Here is a 21,512-nt window from a genome sequence, read left to right as displayed (position 1 = left end):
AAAAGCAGGTTGGAGTCATACCAAGCACAAAGGAAGATGGCTGTGGTTGTTGTAGGTTAATCATCTCAGTCCTAGGACATCACTGCAGGAGTTCCTCAGAGTGGTGTTCTAGGCCCAACCCTCGTCAGCTGCTTCATTAATCACCTTCCCTCCATCACAAGGTCAGAAGTGGGGATGTTCGCTGATGATTGCACAATGTTTAGCACCATTTGCGAGTCCTCAGATACTGAAGCAGCCTGTGTCCACATGAACATCTCAAACAAGGAGAGAATCTAACCATCTCCCCTTGATGTTCATTGGCATTACCATCACTGAATCCCACACTAACATCATCCTGGGGGTTACCATTGACCAGAAACTGAACTGGATCAGCCACATAAATACTGTGGCTACAAGAGCAGGTCAGAGGCTGGGAATTCTGTGGTGAGCAACTCACCTCCTGCCTCCCCAATGCCTGTCCATCATCTAGAAGGCACATGTCAGGAGTGTGATGGAATACTCTCCACTTGCCTGGATGGGTGCAGCTCCAACAATACTCAAGAAGCTCAACACCATCCAAGATAAAGCAGCCCGCTTGATTCATCATTCACCACTGACCTAAACCCCAAAGACTGCAGTGGTTCAAGAAGACAGCTCACCACCACCTTCTCATGGGCAATGAGGGATGGGCAATAAATGCTGGCCTAACCTGCGATGCCCACATCCCATAAACGAGTAAAAACATTGTTCATATTCAATATTGCCATCTTTCTCTTGTGAAAAGTCAGTCCCACAGAGGCTGGGTTGGAATTTTCTCCACTTCAACACTGACCAGACAGAACCAATTCTATTCACTTCCCATCAGTAATTTCATACCCCAGGCTCTGATTACAACCCGCTTCCTGACTGCTTCTCAGACTGAATTATAGTGCAATGTCAGTGTCCTGTACCAAGTGACAAACTTCACATCTGGTCTGTCTTCAAGATGGCCTCCTTATTCTTTCTATCATTGTCTTGAGTACATCTCTACTTCAATTCCACTGCTCCTCAAACCTTCATTCATTGCTTCACCACCTTAAAGTTTGCTTCCTCCAGTGCCCTCCATGTTGACCTTATCTTATCCTACATTAAGTCCAGCCACCTCATCCTCCCTTGCCTCCCATGGTTTCCCATCTTCAAGCTCATTGACTTTGTTCTCATTTTGAAATGCCACCTCTGCAATCTTGTGTCCCCTCCCTCTATTTCACACATAGCCAGACGCTCCAGCTTTCAAGCACCTGCACCCCTCTGCCTTGCAACCTTCCACCTCACCTTCCAATGCTTTCTCAAAATCTTTCTCCTTAACAAACTCCTGTAGCTGCTTTTCCCACTTCCTACTCTGTTCCTCCAACCTCCTGTGAAACATTTTGGACAAGTGTTACATGAAAGGCACTATAACAGCATTAGCAATTGTTGTACTCACTTAGAATAGCTTTTGGTACAGGAAAAGAGTAGCCATATTGGTTGTTGAAGATCCGGGCTATATCCTGTGCCAGCTCCAGGTGTTGTATCTGATCCTCTCCAACAGGGACATGCGTTGACCTTATAGGACATAAAGAAAAATCAATTACAACAAGATCCTTCCAAAAGGATGAAGTATTTAACAGTTTAAAGAGAGGGTTAATAGCAAGCACTTTGGCTACCCGATGATGCGTAAGGCCTGCCTGATGCAATTTTCAGGCAGGTCTGTAACAGGCTACACAGCACCTTTGCAGCGAGGTTGCTTAATATGCAAATCAGGTTCCACCAGAATTCCTACCCTCCAACAAATGTTAGACTTCAGTGAGGTGGTCACATTGTGCCCATAGCTCATTGGAGGCATTGAAATGAAACTCAAACCTTGAAATAGTTTGAACCTCCCAATGCCAACTTTGGGCTGGGGGTATAGGTGCTCTGCCAAATGTCTATTCCGAGCGGAATTAAAAGTTGCTCCTGTGAAGAGCCCTGATCGATCACTCATGCCACTGTGAAGCAAAGCATTCAGGTTAAAGTTGCAGAATATATACAGATTATGAGCCTGCCCTGAATCTCTGGTGGGACGTGGTACGATATTGCCTAGTCTCACACCAGTTGACAGCAGATGAATTGCAATTCCAGTGTGTAGGGAAACCTGGTTTTCAAAGTGCCCATGGAATCCTCTTGGCCTCCTGGACTTTTGTTAAACCTATCTACAGTTAAATATTTACAGAGTGCAGACATGGCTACCTGGATCCCTAAACATTAAATTATCTAGCACTGAGGGAGAACCTCTCAGTATGCAGGTGCACAGAGGGCTCTTCTGGGCAGGATAATTGGAGTTCCAGCCAGGCAGTATAAATGGTGTACTGTCTGATTGGAGCCAACACTGTAATCTCAGGTGGAGGTAAAAGATCCCATGGCTCTATTTTGAAGAAGAGCAGGGGAGTTATCCCCGGTGTCCTGGCTAATAATTATACTTCAATCAACATCACAAGAACAGATTATCTGGTCGTTAGCACATTGCTGTTCGTGGGTGCTTGTTAGGCACAAATTGCTGCCGCATTTCCTATATTACACAGTGACTATACTTCAAAAGTACTTCATCAGCTGTAAAGTGCTTTGGGACATCGTCTGGTTGCAAAAGGCGCTATATAAATGTAAGTCCTTCTTTCTCTTTTACTAGTCTGAGATAAGCAGCTGTAGTATTATGCAACAGAATGTTTATCCTGGAGAAATCGATGGAGACAATAGTATTTAAGTCAGCCACATAACAGCCATGGCTAATGACCAGGCATCCATTAGACGCTTAAAAGTAAGAACCAATGCTGACAAACAATCCAAGTCTAGAACAGTAGGCAAATCAGTTCTGGTAAAATGGACAGTCTACTACTGCATCCAAGGGTGGCTGAATGTTCCTGATCAAATCTGAATGCCCACATGGGGATGATCCTAGGAAGGGACTGGATGGAAGACAGAATGCATCTATGAATTGGAGTAGGCTAAAACAAGGGGTAGGGGGAATATCCAAGAACATGCAAGTGCAGAACAGACCAATAAGGCTTGTTGAATGTTGATTGAAGTTTGCATCTTAGATAAAAAAAGAGGACCTGATGTATCCAAATAACACACATGTATTCACCAAGACATTGACTAGCAAATCCACAGATCTGATTCGAATTATTTGTATGCTGATTAATATCTCTTACCTGTATAACAGAATATCTGCAGACTGCAGGACTGGGTAAGTAAACAGACCCAGACTTCCCTCTTCCTTCTGACCAGAGCTTTTCATCTGCAAAAATATAGTAAAAATACCAATCATTACAAGGAATTCAGCAATTTGTTTTTAATTTAAAGCAGTTTGCAAGCATCAATTGCTTTGCAATGGTTGGACTCTTCAAGCAGACTTTGTTCAGAAAACTAGAGTCTTGCATACAGGGATGTTCTGAAGCTACCCTTTGCTTTTCTCTTAACAATAAACCAAATAAATGAAATGCTTACATTTATTAAAATGCTGTTAGATATATGATGGATCACTCTTTGGTTAAGAACAATAAAAGCACCTTTCACACTCTCAGGATATCTTAAAGTGCTTCATAGCCAATGAATTACTTTGAAGCGTAATTATTGTTGTGTGGGGAAACCAATAGCCAAGTCATGCACAGCAAAACTCCACAAACAGCAACAAAATCTGCTTTTGCTGGTTTTGGTTGAATGTAAAATGTTGGGTAGGACATGAGGTGGACTTTGCTGCTTTTCTTCAAATAGTGCCATGGGATCTTTTACATCCACCTGAACAGGCAGCCAGCGCCTCAGTTTAACATTTTATCTGAAGAAACAACATGGCACTGTCAGTACTACATTGAAGTATCAACTTAGATGCTCAAGTCTTAGAGTAGGGCTTGAACCCATGACTTTTTGACTCAGCGGAGAGTGCTTTATCACGTAACCAAGCTGACGTATTAAGAATTAATTGAAACAAAAACAGAAAATGCTGGAAACACTCAGTGGTCAGGCAGCATCTGTGGAGAGAAAAACAGAGTCAGCATTTCAGGTCTGTGTGACCTTTCATCAGAACTGGCAAAAGTTAGAAATGTAATAGGTTTTTGAGCAGGTGAAAGGGGGGGGGGGGGGGGGAAAGAGGAGAAAAAGAACAAAAGGGGAGGTCTGTGATAGGTGGAGGGCAGGAGAATTTAAATGACAAAAGGTTTCATGGTAGAAAGCCAAAGGGAGTGCTAATGGGACAAGTAAAGAAACAAAAGATGCGTCTGGATGAGGTGTAGATGGCAGGATAGCAGCTGTCCAAACACAAAGTAAAGGGATTAAGAAAGAAATGGGGGCAATGGGGTGGGAAACAAACCAGCAAAAATAACACAAAAAGAATGAAAGCAGAAGGGGCAGGAGTTAAGATCTAAAATTATTGAGCTCAAGTTTGAGTCCGGAAGGCTGTAAAGTGCCCAGTTGAAAGAGGTGGTGCTGTTCCTCAAACTTGCCTTGAGCTTCATTGGAACACTGCAGCAGGCCACTGAAAGATAGATCAGAGTGGGAGCAAGGTGGAGAATTGAAATGACAAGAGATAGGAAGCTCAGGGTTACACTTGCAGACTGAAGGGAGGTATTCCGCAAAGCGGTCACCCAGTCTCCGTTTAGTTTCCCCAATGTAGAGGAGACTACATTGTGAGCAGTGAATAGAGTATACTAAATTGAAAGAAGCAAATTGCTGTTTCACTTGGAAGAAGTGTTTGGGGCTCTAGACGGTGAGAAGGGAGGTGGTAAAAGGGCATGTGTTGAATATCATGCGCTTGCATGAAAGGTGCCATAGGAAAAGCGGGGAGGTGTTGGGGGTGACTGACAAGTGGACCAGGGTGTCGCAGACGGAATGGTCCCTTTGGAATTTTGAAAGGAGAGAGGAGGAGAAGATGTATTCGGTGGTGGAAGATTATCTGTTGAATACAGGGGCTGGTGCAATGGAAGATGAGGACAAGGGGAACCTTAACATGGTTCTGGGGAGGAGGGGAAGGGGTCAAAGCAGAAGTGCATGAAATAGATTGGACACGGTTGAGGGCCCTGTCAATCATGGTGTGGGGGGTGGGGGGAGGGTACTCCTCGGTTGAGGAGAAAGGAAGAGATATCGGAAGCACTAGTATGGAAGGTTGCATTGTCCAAACAGATCTGAGGGAAATGGAGAAACTGGAAGAATGGAATTAAGTCCTTGCAAGAAGTGAGATTTAAGGAAGTGTAGGCTAGGTAGCTGTGGGAGTCCGTGGGCTTATAGTAATGATTGGTGGTTAGCCTAACCTCAGAAATTGAGACAGGATTAATTGCACACTTTACACTGTCGTGCTCAAGTTTAACTTTTGTAGAGGTAGAATATAAAGTAAGTTGCACCAGCTCAGAGTTTACTCACTGTCTAAGTTCTTTTTGTATTACACCTTGAAACATGGCTACAGGGTTCTTAAATGATAATATAAATGCTATTTATTTTCACTGATAATTACATTACTAATCCCCCTTTTGGTTTGTTCGGCTCCTGATTGCCATTGACCAAGTCTGAAATACCATACTTATTTGAAAAAAAAAAGATAGATATTTACAAACTGAATCTGTATTTTCAGATATCTATACCCATATCACCACAGACAGATGCTGTTGCAGTAATGAGTTCCTACAGACTTTACTTTAAATGATTCAACAAGAAAGAGAGTACCTTCCATTGAGGTAAATGACATAATCGTGGCATACTTGTCAGACAACTCAGAATCCAAGCTAATTCTGTGTGTTCGGAGATCTGTAAGACAAATAATACATATAAACAGGTTGGTGATTAGGAAATGCATTGAGAGTTTGGGAAGCTGCCAAACATTAGAGTATATGAATCTTCTGAGAGCAGCCATATTTACTATGCAATAGTTACTGAGTCAGTGAAAGGCTGCCTGATGGCATTTTACTCACAATGCATGTTTACAATGACAAATAAGAATGTAAGAAATAGGTGCTGCAGTCGGCCATTTGGCCCTTCAAGCCTGCTTAGCCATTCAAGATCATCGATCATCTTCTACTACCTCAACTCTACATTCCCGCACTGTCCTCTTAGTTCCCTTCGTACCCAAACATCTATTGACCTCTGTCTTGAATACACTCAATGACTTAGGTAGAGAATTCCAAAGATTCACAAGTCTTTGAGTGAAGAAATTTCTTCTCACCTCTGTCTTAAGTGGCTAACCCCTTATTCTGAGACTGTGACTCTGTTTTCTGGATTCCCCAGCCAAGGGAAATATTTTCTCAGCATCGACCCTGTTAAGTCCCTTAAGAATTTTATGTTTCAATTAGATCACCTCTCATTCTTCTAAGCTCCAGGGAATAAAGGCCTAGTCTACACACTCTTTCCCCATAGGACAATCCCCTCATCCCAGGAACCAGCCTAGTGAACTTTTGGTGCACTACCTCTATATCCTTCCTTAGGTAAGGAGACCAAAGCTGCACACAGTACTCCAGGTATGGCCTCACCAACGCCCTGTATAATTGTACTAAGATTTCTTTACTCTTATACTCCAATCTCTTTGTAACAAAAGCTAACATACCATTTGTCTAATTGCTTGCTGTACCTACTTGTTAACTTTCGGTGGTTCATGTACAAGGACACCCAGGTCCCTGTGAATGTAAACATTTCCCGTCTCTCACCATGCAGAAAATATTCAGCATTTTTATTTTTCCTACCAAACTGGACAATTTCACACTTCGCCACATTGTATTCCATCTGCCACATTCTTGCCCACTCACCCAAGCTGTCCATATCCATCTGCAACTTTTTGCATCCTCCTCACTGCTTACTTTCCCACCTAACGTTACATCGTCATCAAACATGGATATGCTACACTCAGTCCCCTCATCTAAGTCATTAATATAGATTGTAAATAGTTGAGACCCAAGTACCGATCCTCATGGTACCCCAGTAGCTACAACCCAAAAATGTCCTGTTTATTCCTACTCTGTTTTTTGTCCATTAACCAATCCTCAAACCATGCTAATATATTACCCCAATCCCATCATTCCTAATTTTACATAATAACCTCTTGTGTGGCACCTTATCAGGTGCGTTTTGAAAATCCAAAACTAGACTCACTGGTTTTCCCTTATCCATCATACTAGTTCAAAAAACATCCTCAAAAAACTCTAAGAGGTTTGTTAAACTTGATTTCCCTTTCATAATATGATTAAGCAAAGTCAACATGGATTTATGATTTTCTAAGTGCCCTGTTATCACATCCCTAATAATAGATTCTAGCATTTTGCCTACTATTGATGTTAGGCTAACTGCCTATAGTTCCCCATTTTCTTTCTTTCTTTCTTAAATATTAGAGTTATGTTTGCTACCTTCCAATGCTTGGGAACCATTCTAGAATCCAAGGAACCCTAGAAGAACAAAACCAACGCATCCACTATCTCTGCAGCTACCTCTTTCAAGACCCTAGGATGCAGGTCATCAGGTCCAGAGAATAGTTGCCACTTAGTCCGATTAATTTCTCTGGTACTATTTCTTTACTTCTACTGATTTCTTTAAGTTCCTCATTCTCGTTAGACCCTTGATTCTCCATTATGTCCAGAATATTTTTTTGTACCTTCTACTGTGATCATCAGCGATCTCAGCTGCCTGTCTGGCTGTTGAAACCTTCTGGTTCTCTACATGGGTTCTTACTAATGGAGGCAGTGAATTTTTAAACTCTTCCAGAAGAATTATGTCCCTAAGGGTGTCATATGTGGCCTTTACCTTTACTGCCCGCATCCAACAATCAAAATTAATTTGCTTTACCCTCTCAAATTCTATACAGGTCTGCCCAGGCTGTTTCCGGAGGTACCGAAATTTCTGCCGGTAAACTTCAGGGACTAACTCATAAGCAGCATGAATAGGTTTTTTTTGCCATCTCATAACCTGCAGAAGCCTCCTCAGAAAGCATGGCATAAACTTCATGAGCTCTGCCCATCAATCTGCTTTGCATAAGAAGTGTCCAGTTTCCTTTGGCCACTTCATCTGTCTAGCTATCTTTTCAAAAGAAATGAAAAATGCCTCTGCATCCCTTTCCTCAAACTTCGGGAGGACTTGCAGAAATTTAAACAGCTCTCCACTGGGTCCTGGGCTGGAGTCAGTTCTTTCCTCACCAGAATTTCCATCAAGGTCAAGGCCAACCTTTTTTTTTTCAATTCTAGCTTTTTTAATTCGAATACTCTTTCTTGCTCCCTTTCTTTTTCTCTTTCCTGCCTCTTTTCTCTTTCCTTTTGAAATTGTTGCTCAAGTTTTTCATTTCTTTTTCCTGTTCAAGCTCAAGTATTTTCGTTTGCAATTCTTTCCTTTTTCTGTCTTTCTTCTGTTATGACCAGGTGAGTAATGTGTCTAGGGGGTCTCTTGCTGTCTTCACCTGCTCTTATTGTAACAGGGTTTAATTTTAAACACACTGTTTTGAGCTCCTCTTTTGTGAATCAGTGTTCACAGATTCCAATTATCAGGCAAATAACTGAGCACAGACAGGCTTTCTTTGGTTTAAAGCAGAAAGATAAAATTTATTAAACCTTAATTCTAACATGCCTGCAGATATACGACGCGCTCACGCTAGCATGCACACGGGATATAAACATGCAAGATAGGGTCAGAAAAGAGTAGAAGAGATAAGTAGAACAGTTTGAGGCAATATCTTGGTACTGTTTCTCGAGCTCACTGTAGTTCTTGACTGACGTTATATTCGTGCATTCCGTTGGGGCCCAGGAATCCTCTTAAAACTTTGTTCACGTGGCAAACCTTTCTCTCTTTGCATTTCACGCGTCTTCAATGGTTCCCTAAGAGGTAGCAGGCAGCCAGGCAGCAGGAAGGCAGGTGCTCTTAGTTCCAGGAGAGCACACGGTGTTCTGCCTCAAAACCCTTTGTCTGGGAGTTCAAATTCAAAAAGCTCTTTGGGTGCTCAGCAGGTTAGTCATGTGACTAATTTCTTATATGGAACAGTCTCTTCACATCCCTTGTTGAAGACGCAAACTTTTCTGCCCTAGCCAGCTAGCCATGTGACTAAACCTAGTTTGACCACTTCTGTGTATTGGACAGCTAACGCAGAGTCTCCATTGATTCAACATGGTCTGTTACCATGGAAATGTCTTTCTTGTCAGAGACTGCAATTTTTAAAGTTTTCATGTCCATGTGGCGAAATAATGTGCCTCTCAGTCTTGGCAGGTGGGGGTGTGCCTGACCCTTCCTTTTCCCTTTCCAGTTCACGCTGCCTCATTTGCAACTGTATCCTAGCTAATTCAACTGAACTACCATCTCGATTGTCTTTTCCTTCTTCCAGTTTCAAATTCTGTGCTATTACTTCAATTATGTCTTCTTTCTTAGCTCCTGGTTTTAACTCTAACTTTGCTGCCAATTTCTTTAGCCTAGCCTTGTTTAAGATTTGCAAATCACTCAGGGATACGTCCTCCCTCCCCACAAAGCTCAGCAACTGACGACGCCATTTCGGTAGTATAAAATTTACTCTAATGCACGAGAAACCTGGTGTTTTCCTTTTCCCTTTTTCAGTTATTATTGCCCCACTTACAATTGCACGTCATTGGCTTTGGGTTGGTCCACACAGCGCCCCCAATGATATGTTACGACCGAGGTGGGAGTAGTGCATTGTCTTTCTCTAGTTCCACTTCTCCACAGGTCACAACATATATTTAAAAGTTTACCAGTTACCAATACGGCCAATTATATACTCTATTTTTATTTCAGAATAAAATTCACCAACCAGGTTTCTTTAATAAACAACAAAATTATCAATTTATTATAAAACAAGACATATTTAGTAAAGATGCAATGCATTAACACACAGATTGAAATATAAAGGTTCCCTTCTAACTTAGTCCAACACGCGCGCACCGGTTAAAGAAAAATAAAGACGTTTTCTTCTCATCAAAAATAAAGACGTTTTCGTCTCGACAGAGATCTTCTTACAAAAAGACAAAGAGAAATACTTCGGCCAAATATTTGTTAATTCTTGAAGGAAAAGGAGAAGATATGGAATGATATCAGTTGTCCCATTTTTCTAGCATCCGAAATACGTGTAGACGCTGTCACTGGGATCTTTTTGGAACAGTTCTCTTTAGGCGACGTCAAGGATTTCCAGGAGAAATGCGGCATCGGGGTCAGGGCTTCAACTATCACACTGGATTCGCAGAGTTTTTCAGAGAGGTGGAGAAAAGATGAACTGATGGCTTCTCTCTTAGCAGGCTGATCTCCAGCGGACTCAAAACAATGTCCAAAACGAAACAAACTCTTGACCACAAGTCTTGACATGTCACTTCTCAGTAAACAACTCCCCCTAGCATCAAGGTGTTTGCTATTTACTTAGCTGAAGACATGCGACTTCCAGTAAGTGTTGTTTTTAAAACAGAAAGCTCAAGTCCCAAAATACTTCTGGTGACCTTTTAAAAAAAAACCAAGGCCAGCATCCATGGAATCCCTCCAATCTTCAACCCTGAGTCCTCAAATTTTTTTTAAAAAAAGCACTTTCATAATAAGAAAAAGAAAGACACATATCCAAATATGCCAATGAAATAACAATAGTCTGTATTGTAAGTAGTGTAGATGGAAGCGTAAAATCACAAAGAGATCTTGATAGATTAAGTGAATGGGAAAAACTGTGACAAATGGATTTCAATGTAGGCAAATGTAAGGTCATCCACTTTGGACCTAAAAAGGATACTTTCTAAATGATGAAAAGCTAGAAACAGCAGGTTGGGGGTGGGGGCAAAGAGATTTGGGTGTTCTTACGTACATAGATCATTAAAATGTCATGGACAGGTACAGAAAATAATCAAAAAGGTTAATGGAATACTGGCGTTTATATCTAAAAGACTAGAATACAAGGGGGTAGAAGTCATGTTCCAGCTTTACAAAGCACTGGTTAGACCATACCTGGAGTACTGTGAGCAGTTCTAGGTACCACGATTTAAGTTATATTGACCTTGGGGGGAGTGCAGCATAGGTTTATGAGAATGATACCTGGACTCCCAAGGGTTAAATTACAAGGAGAGATTACATAAACTAACACTGTATTCATTGGAACATAGAAGGGCAAGGGGTGATTTGATTGAGGTTTGCAAGATATTAAGGGGAATAGATAGACAGGAACTATTTCTGCTGGTTGGGGAGTCTAGAAGTAGGGGTTATAGTCTAAAAATTGGAGCTTGACCTTTCAGGAGTGAAGCTTGGAAACACTTCTACACATAAAGAGTAGAAGTTTGGAACACGCTTTCAGCAAATGGCAATTGATGCTAGAGCAATTATAAATTTGAAATCTTAGATGGTTGTTTTATGTTAAGGGATATGGGGCAAAGGCGAACATATGGAGTTAGGTCACACATTAGCCATGATTTCAGTGAATGGAGGAACAGGCTTAAGGGGCTAGATGGCCTACTCCCATTCCTATGTTATGTTCCTATGTTCCTGAATGGCAGTAGAAGAATCTGCTTTCCAGACATTACTCTTTGCTTTAACAATGCAATATCTGCAGTGTCAAAACTAGTTGAGTTTCACTTTCCTTATTAATTCCATTCACAGTGACATGACTCAGACCAATAGTAATATTTTCATTACACAATATGGTTTGCATTGAAACAAGAGGTCACTCAGCTGTTCAAGCCTGTTTCCCCACTAAATATCATCACAGCTCATCTGTGTCCTAACTCCATCCCGCTTTGGTTCCAAATCTGATTACCCTTGGCTAGCAAAAAAATAGTGATCTCAGATTTAATATTATGAATTGAGCTAGCATCTACCTTTTGTAGGAGAGTGTAGCACGCTTCTACTACCCTTTGCATGAAGAAATATTTCCTAACATCTCTCCTGAACGCCTTGGCTCTAACTTTAAGGTTATGTCCCCTTTTCCTAAACTCCCCCATTGGTGCCTATCAAGCATTCTTCAAAGGAATTAACTGGAAGAAATAGTTACAAGAGAATTAGCAGCATTTCAACAAGACAATCAGTGACCAAGAGGAAAGCTAATTTTGAGAAACAGATTGGAAAAATAATTTTGCATTATTAAAGGAATTAAGTGATGACCTGGAATACAACCTTGATTTCACAGCCTGTTTATGCAGTTTATACATCTTACTTTGGTAGGAGGCTATATTTTTGTAAGGAATGATTAATCTAATCCATTTTCCATGTATTTCACATCAACTCCTCCAGACAACAATTAATTAATTTGAAGAGAGGGGGCAAAAAAAAGCACACATTTCAAGCAATGCTATACATGGAACCTACACATCAACTGGTTATCTTTGTAACCTGAGGTCTAACAGGTGAAAACCATTATTTCTAATTATTCTGAATAGTTGCTAAACTTGAGATTGATTCACTAAGCAACAACCAGGCTCCTGGCTCATGCAGTTTTAATACAGTGGTCTAACTTTTCCAATGAATCAAGCAAGAACTAAAATTGGAGAATCACTCCTCTGCTCCTCAAAGCCTAGCTATCTATCTTCCAGGTTCTTACCATCATCTAAATCTCTGAATTAAATACCTGGGTCCTTCCCTCTCTGGCTAATGACACTAACTAAGCTTGGTAAGAGTTAGGTATCAGGCCCTCATGCTAAGCAAGCATGCTGTGAGTGCACGACAGGTAGGCATGTTTTTTTTTTTTAGGTAGAATGTACTCTGGATGGGGGAGTTCAACATCCAGCACCAAGAATAGCTTAGCAGCACCACTGCTGACTGAGTGAGCTTTGAAAGACATAGCTACCACACTGGTTTGCGAGAACCAACACAAGGAAAAAACCTACTTGACCTCACCATCGCCAATCTACTTGTTGCAGCTGCATCTGTCCATTACAGTACATAACCGCAAAATCATTGTGGAGACAAAGTTCCATCTTCACACTGAGGCCACCCTTCATCGTGTTGTATGGTATTACCACCGCGCTAAATGGGATGGATTCAGAACAGATCTAGCTGCTCAAAGCTTGACACCAGCAAGATGCTGTGCGTCATTAGCTGTAGCAGAACTATATAACACCACAATCTGTAACCTCATGGCCTGGCAGATCCCTCCATTATCAAGCCAAAGGATAAACCTTAGTTCAATTGGGATTGTAGAACAGCATACCAGGAGTAGTACCAGGAATACCTGAAAATGAGATGCCACCCTGATGAAGCTACAACACAGGACTACATGCATGCTAAACACAAGAAACACGCTATAGACAGAGCTAAGCAATCTCACAACCAACTGACCAGATCAAAGCTCTGCAGTCCTGCCAAGTCCAATTGTGAATGGTGGCGGACAATTAAATAATCAACAGGAAGCTCCATGACATCTGAATCCTCAACGATGACTAAGTCCAACACGTGCGCAAGGCTGAAGCATTCACAACCATCTACAGCCAGGTAGATAATCCATCTCAGCTTCCTGCTGAGGTCTCCACAATCTGACAATGCCAGTCATCAGCCAATTTGATTCACTTCAATGTGATATAAAGAAAGGGCTGAGTGCACAGAATACAACAACGGCTACGGACCCTGGCAACATCGCAGTTGCAGTGCTGAAGACTTCTGCTCCAGAACTAGCCACGCTTCGAGCCAAGCTGTACCAGTATAGCTACAACACTGAAAACGCGAAAAATTTCCCAGCTATGTCCTGTACACAAAAAGCAGGAGTAATCCAATCCAGTCGATTACCGTCCCATCAGTCTACTCTCAATCGTCAGCAAAGTGATGGAAGGGGTCGTCAACAGTGCTATCAAGCGGCATTTACTCACCAATAACCTGCTCACCGAGCATAGTTTGGATTCGGTCAGGACCACTCAGCTCCAGACCTCATTACAGCCTTGGTCCAAACATGGACAAAATGCTGAATTCCAGAGATAAGGTGAGAATGACTGCCCTTGACATTGAAGTACTGTTTGACTGAGTGAAGCACCAAGGAGTCTTAGTTAAAATTTCTGTCCATGGAAATCATAGTGAAAACTCTCTGCTAGCTGGAGTCATATCTAGCAGAAAGGAAGATGGTTGAAGTTGTTGAAGTCCAATCATCTCAGCCCCAGGACAATGCTGCAGGAGTTCCTGAGAGTAGTGACCTAGGCTCAACTATCTTCAGCTGTTTCATCAATGACTTTCCCTCAGAAAGCTCAGAAAATGGGATGTTCTACAATTGCACAGTGTTCAGTACCATTTGCAACACCTCAGATAATGAAACAGTCTGAGACCTGGACAACATTCAGGCTTGGGCTGATAAGTGGCAAATAACATTTGCGTCACACAAATGCTAGGTAATGACTATCTCCAAAAAGAGAGAGTCTAAATAACTTCCCTTGACATTCAAAGGCATTATCACTACTGTATCCCCCACCATCAACATCCTGGGGCAGGTCATCATTGGCCAGTAACTTAACTGGACCATATTGCAGCTACAAGAGCACATCATAAGCTGAGTATTCTGTGGTAAGTGACTCACCTCCTGACTCTCCAAAGCCTATCCGCCATCTACAAGGTACGAGTCAGAAGTATGATATAATGCTCTCCACTTGCCTAGATGACTGCAGTTCCAACACTCAAGAGGTTCAACACCATCCAGGACAAAGTAACCTGCTTGATTCGCACATCATTCACCACCTTAAACATTCACTCCCTCCACCACCAGCACGCAGTGGCACCAATGTGTACCATCTGCAAGATGCACTTCAGCAGCTCACCAAGGCTTCTCTGACAGAACCTTTCAAACCTGTAAACTTTACCAGCTAAAAGGAGAGGGGCAGCAGGTGCACAGGACCACCACCACCTCCTGTTCCCATCCAAATCACACCACCCTGACTTGAAACTATATCACTGTTCCTTCACTGTCATTAGGTCAAAATCCTGGAACTCTCTCCCTAATAGCATTGTGGAGTAGCTTCATCACATGGACAGCAGTGGTTCAAGAAAGTGACTCGTCATCACCTTCTCAAGAGCAATTATGGATGGGCAATAAATGCTGGACTTGCCAGAGGTGGCCACATTTTGCGAATGAATAATAAAAGACAGTAAGATGCAGGGTTAGCAGAATCTTTAGGGGCATAACATAAAAACAAAATTTGTTGGGGAAAAAACAATGTCTTATGACATACATTTCAGAGGATCTTGAATCCAATATTTTTAGAATGTTATTCTTCAAAGTCACACAATGAATAGAAACACAGAACATGAACCACATTGAAAAAACGTAAAATTTAGCATTACAGTTAAGCTCCCAAGCTTTGTAATATAATAAATACCATTTTACTGCTTTGAAACAATCTCATACGAGAAAGTTGAGGCTTCAAGTGCCACAGCATAAGGCCTCAATCAAGACCAGAGTGAGCATGAGCATGATCAGGAGCTGGAGAAAGCAGATTTAAGTAATAAAATGTTCTGAGGCAGAAAAAGGAAAATTAAAAAAAAAAATTCAGCCACAAAACTTTGTGGCAATCCCTATAAAAACAGCCAATTAATGGCATAAAGTTATTTTCACAATTCAAGACACATTGTAACAACCACCTGTGTGTCCAACTGCAAAAAGCTGGTTCAGTGCTGCTGAGTCTGCTTGGATCTTACAGCCCAGTTAAGTCAAGTATTTTCTTTGGATGAATGTGTTATTTGTACATGTGGAATGCAAAATGTTCAATAATCTTCAGGAGGTCTACAGCTCTGCCAAAATTAAGGGGGAGCGGGAAATAAAAGGATTTAGAAAGTTAGCTGGAACTGACCTTGGATTGTTGAAATAGGACTGATTGCTCAGGGTTAATACCACATGCCAAGAGACTGGCTGTCATGTCGAGAATGTTTTGCCTGAGTTTGCCAGCGTCGTGAGGAATAGTGATGGAGTGCAGGTCCACAATACTGTACAGAATGGAGCTGTATTCATCCTGCAGCCTCACCCAGCTGTCTATAGCTCCAAGATAGTTTCCTAGGTGAGGGACCCCAGTTGGCTGGATTCCAGAGAAGACTCGGCTCGCAACCTGCATTTAAAAGTAAATATTGTTTTCCTTATAAATGTACAACTTACTAAATAATCAGTTTTAAGAACATACAGTAGACTCGCCCCAGACTGGATGGATTATATCAGTATCTTGAACATACCTGTGTAGCGATTGAATAATAATCCAGATAGGTTATTTTTACATTCTGCATTTTTTCCCTAATTTATTCTTACTCCTTCCAAAAGCACTGACTCACACTGGTATATAGTTCCACAGATACTGGCTGCCCATCAGAAGTCACCCAAGTGGCCATTTTTCACGAGTGAGTCTAGACATGGAGTATTTTCAGGCTAGTTAATTACAGGGTACATCCATCATAGCCAAGGCCACTCAGGTCCACATTGAACATCTATTTTCTAGGTGGGCTCACTGAGTAGCAATAAGGAGCTGGAACGCTTGTCCAGAGACCCAGGTTCAATTATACTAATACTCCACAGGAGGGCGGCTAATTGTAATCTGGGATCGTCCTGGTCTGTACACTTCAGTACCATACTGGCAATGCACACATCAACTGAACTTCCGTGGGCTCTGAATTTTAGTTTTAAACCAAGCACATTTTATTCAAATAGAAACAATTTCATGCATTGCACTGTTGTAAAGGTTAGATCTGTTAAATAGCAGAGGATCAAAAGTTGCTCACTCCCCAAGATCTGTAGGTAATGAAGATATGCCTGAAGGTGCAACTTATGAAATTTTATGGTTTAATACAAAAAAATTGAACAGTCATTTGGGGATTGGTTATGAAAAATCCTATTTCAGATCAAACTACACGTCTTAAAGACAAACTATGGACTGGCCCTCACAAGAATCTTTAGAAAAACGACCAGCATGGCAGAGGGAGAAATATGTGTGCAGTAGGGAGGATGTGGAGGCTTTAATTTGAAAGTTGGCTGTTGGTGTTGGGATTTCTCACTGCAATGCTTGTTGTGAATACTTGTAAACAAGAGGTGGAGAAGTGGGGGGATGGGGGGATGGGGGGGGGGGGATGCAATGGGAAGCTGATTTCTGAGGTATTTTAACGGTACCATTTAAAATCTTAAGACTCTTCCACACCTTGTCAAAATGGAACTGTTTATAAATATGATTCAGTTTAGCCTTGACAAACAAATACTGAAGTTAGCATTCCAGTTACCCTCAGGGATTGAATTTACAAAAATTTCCAGCTGGTTTAGTTGGTGAGATCCCAGTGTTAGATCAATCAAAACAGTGAAATGTTAAATCACACATTCCAAACTGCACTTGGGCTTCCCTTTCTATAATTTAACCATTAATATTTGGGTCAGCAAGTCACAAGACTGAAGTAGAAAATCAGTTTAAATTTCTTTAGATTGAATGTATCCAGGGAGCATTACTATATGTGGTAGCAAAGGCTAAATGCTGAACAATGGACTGATGTCTCAAGCAAATGACATAGGTGCAGAAACATTAAGATATACCCCTGCCGTAAGACTGGCTTCTTGTTTTGTTTGGTGCATTTTAAAATTTTAATCAAATTATGCATTGCAATGCTCCAGTGTAATAAAGTTCCCATACTATTAAATATAGTAACATTGTACAGCCTTTCCATTTCACTCCACAGAATAAATGCTAATGGGGTACTAATGTGTTTCTGGATAAAAATGGGCTCACACAGTTCTTTCGAGCCTGCATGCAGAAGAATCTGTGAGGCTTTTTTTTTCCTCCCAAGAGTACTAGCACAAATAAATAAAGTTAGTTTAAAAAATAAAGTAACAGCAGTTTTATGGCTATGTGCCATTTGTAGGCCACTCAAGCAGGATTTTACTGTGCTGGCTATGCCACCTAAAAATAGTCAAAAGTTTCAGTGCCACTAGGATCATCTCCTTAGCAGCACACCTCAGTTTACCATGGCCTGATATATAATGGACGATGTTGATGCTGCAGACATAGTCACACCAAATTCCGGAGCAAATATGTGAACTAGATTTCAGTTCTTGTTACACCTTCAAATTGCAGTAATGCTGTCTACTGTAAGTGCCGAAATATTAAGGTCATTAACACAACACCAAAAGCATATTTGCAGGGGATAATTCAGCTTCTTAGGAAGGGTCTGTTGTATGACAACAGCAGCAAACCACCATGCTGGCTACACTTCATTGATGTATTGGTCCGGATTTTGCAGTACTAATAACCATGAAGCAGTCAGTGTTCATCCTTGTTACAGGGTAAAACTGACAGCAACGTCTGGCATCTGCTCCTCCACAGACTGCGCTGTTCTAGTCTTCGCCAATGGAATTTGCACAGAGATTGCTGTAAACTTAGGGTAATTACTGACTAGTGCCACACTAAAAGACAGATGAAAAAGTTAGAGATTGTGCAATTGGAAGTAACTGAGTTTTTAACAGCATAAGAAGTGATAATTATCTTTATTTTGCTTCCTGTACAATTATTTAAATGTAATTTCTATTTCTCTTTGTTTTGCATCCAGTTTTGTCACCTGTATGCCTCACTGAGGATTCTTCAATCTGATGTTTCAAGAGCTTCAGTGCTGCTTATCCTGCTCACAAACAGCACAGATCCGCACTGGAGCAGATGCCCGAAAACGAGAAATCTCCAATCACAAGCCCATGAAAAGTCTCCAACCAACTGTAAGTGAGGCGAAAAGCAGAAGCCATTCCTTCCATCAGCTTCTGTTGTAACGTAGTCAATTTGTGCACAGCTGGCTCCTACAAACAGCAATGTGATAATGACCATATAGTCTCTTTTTGTGATTTTGATTGAAGGATAAATTTAGGCCAGGACACTGGGGATAACTCCCCTGCTCTTCAAAAAAGCATCATGGGATCTTTTACCTTTTGAGAGGGCAGAGGGAGCCTTGGTTTAACGGCTCAGCTGAAAGACGGCTTTACAACAACAACTTGCACTTACATGCCTTTATTACACCAAAATGTTTGTGCAGAAATCTTTGAAGATAGTAGGACAAGTTGAGAGACTGTTAAAAAATATATGGGATCATTGGCTTTATTAATACAAGCATAGAGTACAAAAGCAAGGAAGTTATGCTAAATTTTATAAAGCACTGGTTTAGGAAGGATGTCAAGGTTTTAGATAGTTTGAAGACATTTACTAGAATGGCACCAGGGATTAAGGGCTTCAGTTACATTGAAAGGCTGGAGAAGCTGTGGCTGTTTTCCTTAGAGCAGAGAAGGCTAAGTGGAGATTCGAGTGGTGATGTAAAAAATCATGAATGGTTTTAATAAAGTAAATAAGGAGAAACGGTTTCCGGTGACAGAAGGGTCAGTAACCAGAGGACACAAATTTGAAGTAATTGGTAAAAGCAGAGGCGATGTGAGGGGAAAAAAATTATAGAGCAATTTGTTATGATCTGGATTGCACTAATTGAAAGGGTGGTGGATGCAGGTTCAATAGTTGCATTCAAAAGGAAATTGGATGAATACTTGAAGGGGAAAAAAATATACAAGGTTATGGGGAAAGAGCAGGGGGATCTGGATGAATTGAATAGCTCTACCAAAGAGCTAGCACAGGCATGCTGGGCTGTATGGCCTCCTTCTGTGCCGTATGAATCTATGAAATTGTCCAGAAGTGCTTTACTGGGGCAATTAAAAAAAAAAATTGTTCATGGGATGTGGGTGTCGCTGGTTAAGCCAGCATTTATTGCCCATCCCTAATTGCCCTTGAGAAGGTGGTGGTGAGCTGCCTTCTTGAACCGCTGCAGTCCATGTGAGATAGGTACACCCACAGTGCTGTAAGAAAGGGAGTTCCAAGATTTTGACGCAGTGACAGTGAAGGAACGGCGATATAGTTCCAAGTCAGGATGGTGTGTGACTTGGAGGGGAACTTGCAGGTGGTGGTGTTCCCATGCATTTGCTGCCCTTGTCCTTCTAGGTGGTAGAGGTCGCAGGTTTTGAAGGTGCTGTCTAAGGAGCCTTGGTGCGTTGCTGCAGTTCATCTTGTAGATGGCACCAACAGCTGCTACTATGCGTCGGTGGTGGAGGGAGTGCCAATCAAGCAGGCTGCTTTGTCCTGATGGTGTCGAGCTTCTTGAGTGTTGCTGGAGCTGCACCCATCCAAACAAGTGGAGGGTATTCCATCACACTCATGACTTGTGCCTTGTAGATGGTGGACAGGCTTTGGGGAGTCAGGAGATGAGTTACTCGCTGCAGGATTCCTAGCCTCTGACCTGCTCTTGTAGCCACAGTATTTATATGGCTACTTCAGTTCACTTTCTGGTCAATGGTAACCCCCAGGATGTTGACAATGGGGGATTCAGTGATCGTAAGCCATTGAATGTCAAGGGCAGATGGTTAGATTCTCTCTTGTTGGAGGTAGCCATTGCCTGGCACTCGTGTGGCGCAAATGTTACTTGCCACTTATCAGCCCAAGCCTGGATATTGTCCAGGTCTTGCAGCATTTCTACACGGACTGCTTCAGTATCTGAGGAGTCGTGAATGGTGCTGAACATTGTGCAATCATCAGCAAACATCCCCACTTCTGACCTTATGATGGAGGGAAGGTCATTGATGAAACAGCTGAAGATGGTTAGGTCTAGGACACTACCCTGAGGAACTCCTGCAGTGATGTCCTGGAGCTCAGATGATTGACCTCCAACAACCACAACCATCTTCCTTTATGCTAGATACGATTCCAACCAGTGGAGAGTTTTCCCCCTGATTCCCATTGACTTCAGTTTTGCTAGGGCTCCTTGATGCCATACTTGATCAAATGCTGCCCTTGATGTCAAGGGCAGTCACTCTCACCTCACCTCTGGAGTTCAGCTCTTTTGTCCTTGTTTGAACCGAGGCTGTAATGAGGTCAGCAGCTGAGTGGTGCTGGCGGAACCCAAACTGAGTGTCACTGAGCAGGTTATTGCTAAGCAAGTGCTGCTTGATAGCACTGTCGACGACACCTTCCTGCACTAAAAATAAGCAGACATTGAGCAGCATGAGAGAAGGGTTAGGGATGGCGGTCAAAAGCAAAATGAAACAACTGATTTGAAGAGGGGAGATAGCAAGAGTGTTTTAGGTGGAGTGTTCCATAGAGTGGGGCCGAGATGGCTGAAGCCTCTACACTGAACATGAAGCAGAGGGAGAGACGTACAAAAGGGGCCAGAGTTGAAAGAGTGAAGGGTAGATGCTGAAACAGGGCTGAAGGAAGTTTAATGGCATACAACTGAAACACAGTTCCTTTTGTTTCAGATACAGTCAAATGTAATTATAACAAACTATTACAATTCTCTTCTTACAAGCCATTTCGCTGGTCCCCAAAGTGGTTTCCTGTAGTCAGTAAAGTTCAAATTTAATATACACCTCCACAAATAACCCTTTGCCAACTCACTGAATTAATGAAGAAATCTGACTGTACACCACAGTTTCAATGTCAGCTTTCAATAAAAAAAATTCCAACAGTCCAACTACTTCACTCATATAACAGTGTGTTCATCACTGGATTTATAAAAACATTTAAACTCACTGTGACAAATGCACTGACTCTTATGCAATATTTGAATTGCCTTTTAGCAGAAATTTTGCTGTAAGAAATGTAAAC

At 41.8% G+C, this 21,512-nt stretch overlaps 1 protein-coding gene across 2 annotated transcripts in view; it reads right to left on the bottom strand.

The window, feature by feature from the left end:
- wars2 (tryptophanyl tRNA synthetase 2, mitochondrial) overlaps positions 1-21,512 on the bottom strand; it is an 88,247-nt gene that overhangs the window by 9,225 nt on the left and 57,510 nt on the right. For both annotated transcript variants that reach the window (XM_068040780.1, XM_068040781.1), the window contains exons 2-5: positions 15,717-15,968; positions 5,683-5,763; positions 3,183-3,268; positions 1,442-1,560 (exon numbers count right to left, since the gene is read on the bottom strand). In XM_068040780.1, coding sequence (XP_067896881.1) covers positions 1,442-1,560; positions 3,183-3,268; positions 5,683-5,763; positions 15,717-15,968 — 538 coding nt within the window. The remainder of the gene's footprint in view (positions 1-1,441; positions 1,561-3,182; positions 3,269-5,682; positions 5,764-15,716; positions 15,969-21,512) is intronic.

This window comes from Heterodontus francisci, chromosome 10, assembly GCF_036365525.1.
Source record: "Heterodontus francisci isolate sHetFra1 chromosome 10, sHetFra1.hap1, whole genome shotgun sequence".
Taxonomy (NCBI): domain Eukaryota; kingdom Metazoa; phylum Chordata; class Chondrichthyes; order Heterodontiformes; family Heterodontidae; genus Heterodontus; species Heterodontus francisci.
The sequence above is the reverse complement of the archived record's forward strand: the minus strand, read 5'-3'. Positions and strand labels throughout refer to the sequence as shown.